At 38.3% G+C, this 7,604-nt stretch overlaps 1 protein-coding gene across 1 annotated transcript in view; it reads left to right on the plus strand.

Annotated features, from left to right (window-relative positions):
- The first annotated feature begins 188 nt into the window (after positions 1-188).
- The window catches only part of LOC119416930 (plakophilin-1), a 12,589-nt gene continuing 5,173 nt past the window's right edge, over positions 189-7,604 (plus strand). Inside the window, exons 1-5 of the mRNA XM_037684129.1 lie at positions 189-518; positions 1,708-1,829; positions 5,366-5,548; positions 5,648-5,820; positions 5,971-6,112. Of these exons, the coding sequence (XP_037540057.1) occupies positions 341-518; positions 1,708-1,829; positions 5,366-5,548; positions 5,648-5,820; positions 5,971-6,112 (798 nt within the window). The 5' untranslated portion in view covers positions 189-340. The remainder of the gene's footprint in view (positions 519-1,707; positions 1,830-5,365; positions 5,549-5,647; positions 5,821-5,970; positions 6,113-7,604) is intronic.

Raw genomic sequence — 7,604 nt, forward strand, 5'->3', positions numbered from 1 at the left:
CCCCCCCCCCCCCCCCCCCTGGTTTCGCCCATGGTGGCGCTAAAGGAAAGTAACTAAAAGATGCGTTTTGTTGACATCCACATTGCTCTGCAGTGGTGTGCGCTTCTGCTGCGGCTCCACCTTTCTCCAGCACCTGCCGGTAAACTTCAGTGCGCTCGGCGGGGCGCGGTCCCGAGGGTGGAGTCCACCGCAGCAGCTCTGGGAACGTTGAACTCATCTGCATTCTTGGCACATCAGCTGCATTCGTTGTTGCTGCTCCTCTTCTCCGGGCTCGCTCTTTCGGGGAAACTGGTTTAACCGATCCGTTTCTAAGGAAAAGACGGGGCGCCGAGTCGGGAAGATGATGGCACCGGACCCGCTGCGATCCGCCACGACCGTCGGGGGCGCGGAGGACACCTCGCTCGCGCTGCCGTCTGACAGGAGCCTGAGCTCCGGGAAGCAGCGCGTGCTCGAGCAGGTTCACAGCATTAAGAGGACCAAGTCCAAACACGGCCAAAGCAGCCCGCTGTCTCCTACAAGTATGAAAACTACTTTTACACGACTTTATTTGAAATGAGTTATTTTTCTCTCGTCGGCGCGCGTGCTGTTTGCCAGCTGTCTGCTTAATTTATAACGTTTTTGAGGTTTTTGTTATGGGGGGAAAAGTGCGTCATCAACAACTTTCAGAGAGGTGGCATCAACCAACCTGTCGGAAGGAGGCTCATTTCTGCGTATTAATAATTACAGGAATCCAGAACAAGTTCGAGGTGAAACGTGGGGCAAAATATTCTAGTTCAAACTAGTTGCGTGCGTGGGAACGGGACGGCTTCCGTGGAAAAAAAAGTGACAAGTGGGTGCGTTGGTGGCACAGTAGCTGCATCCAGCAGGAAATGTGTAGCTAGCTTGGCAGCAACAGAACAAGCTATTTAAACTGGTTGAGCTCCTCAGGTGTAAAACAGCAGCCAAACCTATTCCTCATGAAACCCATAAAAATTCACTGACACTGGTAATTATGTTTTAGTTTTCCAAAACAATTTGTTTTTTATGGCTTGAGCCATTTTTACTATCTCTGCTAAGATTGATAGGTTTATTTGTGGAGCTTGAAGAAAACAGTGCAGGGCTTCTTGTTTAGTTGGGGTTGTCATGGCAACAGCACAAAAACTAGTAAAACGAGCGGTTTGACCACTTTCAGAAGTGAGAAAGAAGGTGTTTAGATTGACTTGTAATTAACTTTTACGACTTTTTTCCGTTTTGGTATAGATGGTTTGTCTCTCTGGGAAACGCTCCTTTCATAATAGTTTGTTTGCACAGATAATAAACAAACTAACAAATAAATAAATAAAGGTTTTGTTTCTTAGACTTGGTACAGAATGGGAGTTGGTCTCTCCTCCAACCAGCCAGAAAGATTGTTCAGTGAAACCTCCCTCACTTTACAACTAAATTACAGCTCAGAGCCTCTTATTGTGACAGACATGATGTTATGTCTGTCTAAAGGACAAGCAGGTGCAAATTATAGTAATTCTGAAGTGGGTTTGTAAAAGTAAACCTTTGAAAAATCTGCAAGGGAAGCAAAATGAAGCATGTTGTTCATTATATATACATGTAAGTAATAAAAATGAGAGGAATTACACATTGTATCCTCTGCTGAACTATTTTTCATTCATTTTTTTTTAATACTTAATGCCTATTTGTAAGTTAGTTTCATGATTTTTTTTTTTCTGCCAACAGGCCCATCACCCAAAAATTTCACCACCTATAATGAGTTTGGGACGTACAAGTTGATGGCGTCTAAAGGAAATGACCTCGTGAGTCGCACCAACTCCACCATGTCGGCAGGCTACAACAAACTGGTAATTGTTTCCTTTCTGTTCAGCATCACATGCTTTTAATCAGAGCACAAAACTTTTATCTTATAGATTTTACAGTAAAAAAAAAAAAAAAATCACAATTTTTAATAAATCTCAAATTTTGGTCAACCATTTCAATGCTGGAAGTTTATAAAATTATTATTAAAGTGGTGTAAAACACTAGAAAATGGTTTGAGGAATAACTGTCTGAAACTAAAATAAATAGTCTAAACCGCTGAAACATTTGTGCGTGTGTGCACACAAGCAGTCTAATAATGCAACGCATCTTTATAGTCCTTTCCTCACAAACAGCCATGGAAGTGTTTTTATACATGAATTAAAGCTGTTGGTTAAAAAACAACAAAATAAAAGCAGTGTCAGAGTATTAGCCGCAGTGTGTCCATTGCTTTGGACTACTGATATGTGTGTGTACTTATACACACAAACTGCTGGCACAAAACATTACAAATGTTACAAAACAGTAAGCATCAAGACTGAACAGTAACTTGAGTCGAGATAGAAGTCAAACAGTTCTTATTGTGTTTACATCTGATAAAATACTTTGTAGATGTTATTGTTCTGTTTTGAACAGCTCGGGTTGTGCTGCGTTTGGATTTGATTTCTTACAGAAGGAGACAAAAGGCAAAGACGTTTATTTTTAACCCTATTTGTTGGCTCATCATCTGGAATGAATGCAATGTTTTAAGGATCAATAATTCTCTGTCATTATTTTCTCACAAAACATTCAATTTGCAAAATCACAAATGACTTTACTAAAACTTTTTTAAAAATAAAAACAGATACTTTCACAACTTTACGGCAGCTAGGTTACTGTGCATCTGTCTTTAAAGGTTACTGTGCCTGTCTTTAAAACAACAGAACGTTCTCAGACACCCAGATTCTTATGAATCAAAGTGATGACATTTAGAATGAAGGTTAAACGTGACATAACTCTTGCGATTATATCCTCTGATTTTTACGTTTTGACCGAACTGACGTCGTCCCACAGCACAAATTGTAAGTCAGGCAGCCGTTTTGCATCTTGTTGGTTTTGTTTGTTTTCCTCTGTTTTTTAAGAGCAACACATTTGCAAAACTAGACAAAAACGAGTAACGTTGACTGCAGCTGTGTGTTGATGTGAGTAATTGTTTGTGGGTGTGCTTACCTCTTTACTCTGACCTGACCTGACCTGATATAGAACTGAGACATTTCTAGGGAGCCTGTTGGTGTTTTCTTGCTGACGAAGGCTCATAATCATCACATCATGAGATCCATTAGTCTTGTGTTGATCTCTAAAGAACGATAAAGAGCTAAATATTTATATAACCTACCATACAGCACTGCATACATTAACACACATGGAAATTGTTTTTAAGGTTGAAAGCTACTTTGTTGGATAAATCTTATTTGATAAATGTTTAATCTTTATCTCAGTTTGTACATATATGTTGAATACCACATTACAACAGTTTTGTATTCTCAGTTGAAGTGTTGCCTGCAAGGGACAATTCAGCTGATATTCAGATAAAAGCGACTTTTAATTTGATATGAACTCTACAATTTCATGTGATTTCAAAGCCTGGAGGCATTGTTTGATGGGTAGGTACATATAATAAATGTAGATTTAATCAAAAGATAATTACAAGCTAACTACAATAGCTAATGGTTTGATTTTGTTAGGTTGTTCTTTTAATAAATATGGCTATTACCGGTGTCTGATTGTAAACGTAGCGTCAAACTCAGAAACTAAACAGAGGAGTTTAAAAAAACATTAAACGGGCTTAATTAAAACCCTGAGCTTTGGATCTGTGTCACTTCTTTCTATTTCAGTTTTTTTGATGATTGTGTGGCTTTTTATATATTAGCACATTTTTGTTCATCTTATATTTTACGATTTTTTTTTACGCATTTGCTTATTTTTCGCATCGATTGGCATATTTTTATGGAGTGGCATTTTATAAACATTGTTTGTTTTCAATATTGTGGACCTTCTGCGCTATGTCACCAGGACAAATTCCTTATCGTGTGAACTTTGCAGTAAACCTGCTACAATTTACAAGTTATAGCCAGCGCTCATTATCTGTATGATGCTAATTTATTCAGTTGGGACGTGATGCAACCAGAGATGGCTTTTAGTATTTTTTAGGGTTATTTGTAAGTCACTATTGTTTATTGTAATACGTCTACTTTTCCAGCCAAGTCACAACTAATACACGGGTGTTTTAATTTTGTAGACTCAATAAGTGTTTAGCAGCATGAATGTTAAGATAAAATCTATGCTGTTTTTTTTTTTTTTGGGGGGGGGGGTGCATAAAGTATTTTATGATTTACTGTGTATCATGAGACTCCAAGGGATTTGCCTAACAGCATTTTTTCCTCTGAAAACAACATATTTAGTACTACAATTTTTGTAGAAAGTTTTTTGAACCACATTATTCTTAGAATAAATCTTTTTGGAAATCTTAAAGCATGTTAAAACTAAGAAAAAAGATGTATAGATAGTTTTCCAATTACTTAGTTATGATCATAACATCCATGACAAAAGGAGCTCAGAGGGTTTGTTGCTGTAGTGAAGGAGGATATGGAAAGAAGGAGCTGTATTATGAGCAGACACACGTCAGCGGCAGTACACTGCTGGTCTTTTTGGCATCTGTATTTTCCCTGTTTGTATTTTTTTTTGTCTTGTTCGATCTTGGATATAAGGAAGTGCCTATTTTTGAGTCAAAAAGGAAGAGAACGTGCAGCACAGTGAGCGCAAACACGCAGTGGTTATCAAAGTGTGCAGCTGACGGGTGTAAAGACGCCTTCACTGCCAAATGGAGCATCTGTGGGGTGGTGTTTACTCAGTAACCTGTCTGGTTTAAAACAGGAGAAAGTTGTCTTTGTGTGTCTAAGCTTCTAACTTTCACACAATCCTGAACCTTCCTGATGAATTATCCAAGTCAATGTGTCAAGATGTCAGCTGGGGGCGTTTCTATAAGCTGTGATTAATGATTTTTGGATGTTGGAAAAACTTTCCTCATACTTTTTGTGTGTGTGTGTCAGAACGAAGTGACAAGTTCTTCTTTATTCTTTTTAAAATTTAAACAAACTGGAGACACATGATTGATTGCAAAATGTCTTCTTACTTAAACACAAATTATTTATTTAATTATATATTTTTTGTGTTGATGAAAGTTTCAAATTGTTACATATTGGAAATCATAATTATAAAATAATGTTAGGCTGAGTTTATGTTATAAGTTAAATAATGCTTTATTTGGTTTATAAGTACAAAATGGCTCAATTGTAACATTTCTTGTTTAATGCAGACAGACAGGTTTGTCTTTTATTGAAAATATTTAACTTTATCTACTAATAACTAAGATCAAATAAGAAAACTAAGAGTATTCAGGCTTTCTGCCAGGTTATATTTCTGCCTTTGGTTGTAGTGAATGTTTTTAAAAACTTACTTTTGTTGATTGAATTTCTGCTTCAGTGAAGCTCAGAAAATGTGGCATATTGAGTATTCCTCCTGAGTTTTCTTCTTTATTTTTTAGGCAAATTACCAGAAGAGTCGTAGTCAATCTGCTAGATTTCCCATTAGAAGAAACGTCAGCTCGTCGAGCGCATGGGAACAGCAGATCAACACCACTGTCGGACAAAAGAAACCCAACGGACTGACAACCAGTCGCAGTGATCCTACTTTGGCCCCTCCTCGTTCTCCCGGAACAGCTACCATGGTGATCATTTTTTGTTTAGTTTTTGTAAAAATAAAATAAATTCAGGTATTCTGCATAATAATAATAATACTAATGTTGAAAATGTTTTTATATTTTTAGAGACTCAAAGGGCAGAATGCTTTTCAAGTTCATCAGCAGAGCACCTCCTCCATGGTTAATGGCGTATACCACTCTGACAGCCAAACACGCATCAACCAGCCACCTTCTAACCAAATTCAAACGGATGGCAGGATGAGCACAATCAAAATGTCCAAAATAGAGCAGACGTCAGCGTGAGTTTACTTATCTCTTTACATTCTGCTGTGACTCGTTAAACTCATCACAAAAAAAAAAAACACTTTACACTATTAAGTTATTATTCACTGAATCCAGACAAACTAATTCTCAATGGTGTCCAATGATTCCCGCTCCTGTTTGTGTAGGGTAAACTCTGCAATGAGCATGTCGGATAATACTCTTAAAGAAGCTGTGGAGTTGCTGTGTTCCACTGACGAAAATGGCCAGCTGTATGGAGCCAACTTCATCCAGCACGTCACCTTCAACGAGGAGAGCACCAAAACAGAGGTTGGACTGATAAACACACATCTGGTTGCCATGAGAAAGCACACCCTCCAAACGCACACATGGTGGTATTTATTCTCACACATTCTTTGTGTTTGGATCATCTTGTGTTTTGTTACAAATGTAGGAGAGTTATGTGAAGAACTTAGTGTAACCTGAGAGTTTGTTTCCCATCTCTCATTGCTGCTTCTTATGTTCGTAATCTGTAGTGCTGTCAGTCAGATGCTGCTCACTTAGAAATAATACACTTACGATTTAGAGCTATATGTAGAGAGAAGGATGTTTAGAGAAAAATATTTTTGATTAACTTCAATCCCATTTGTTTGTCATTCTCAAACTTGCGACTGATATTGTGCACAAACACTCATATCACAAAACACTTTGTTCAAGCCATTTTATTTTTTGGTGTTGCACATCTTGAATTTTGTAAACTGTTGGGACCAGGAGAAGTGTAGATGAGTCTGCAACCAGTTTAATTTTTGCACGTTTTTAGAGGTACTGTACAGTAGTGATTATCGCGGGGTTATGTTCCAAACACCCCCGTGATAGGTGACAAACCATGAAGTAGGAAAGCTATATTTATTTTAGTGTTTCTATATATTTTAAGTCTTTACAAACCCTTCACGCACTCTTACAATGTTCTAAACTCTTAAACCTACGTCATTTTAACAACATACGTATATGTACTGTACAGTACTGCAAAATTTTACTCACCAGCTCTGCAGAACAGCAGCTCGGTTCCAGTCAGGCTTGATTCCGGTTCTGCAGATCTACCCTGCAGTGATGAAGCCCACCGCCCTGTCCAGGTTGATGTGCACGTGGATAATTGAGCTTCAGGAAGCTTCAGGATTATGTGCGACTTTCCTGCCAGTTCTGTGAACTTAATGTAGATCGTTGCTTCTGACTTGGCATTGCACAACTTTCCCTCCATTTGGGCAGAAAGCAGCAGCTGGAAGCACTGTTGGCTTCTGGGTACTGTAGTTCTTTTGACTGCAGGCAAAACAGTGTAGGCTTAGTGAAAGAAAACTACAAAATGGCGGTGCCCGTCTAAAGTTCTTTTTCATTAACTTTTTATCCCATACTGTCCCTATCTCATGAGTAATATTAAAGTTGACAATCATTGGAAAACTGCGAAAGAGCGGGGGACTACTGTAAAACGAAAACAAAAGCCAGAAAGGTACGTGCTGTAAATGTTTCAAAACTTTTTAAGAAACACCCAAAAGTAAAGCAGATAAGAGAAAACTGAGTACCGTATTTTCTGGCGTATAAGTGGCTCCGGACTAAAAGTCGTATCAGACCAAAACAAAAGCATAAAAAATATATCATATACAGTATAAGTTGCTTTGGCGTACAAGTCGCATTTATTATGCATCACCGCTGACCCGTCACGTTTATTATACATTTATTTAATGGTCAAAACAGCTTAATTTATCCTGGTTGGTGCAGCACCATCCATCCATCCATCCATCCATCCATCCATCCATCCATCCATCCA

Source organism: Nematolebias whitei, chromosome 11, assembly GCF_014905685.2.
Source record: "Nematolebias whitei isolate Nwh7 chromosome 11, NemWhi1, whole genome shotgun sequence".
In the NCBI taxonomy this organism is placed as follows: domain Eukaryota; kingdom Metazoa; phylum Chordata; class Actinopteri; order Cyprinodontiformes; family Rivulidae; genus Nematolebias; species Nematolebias whitei.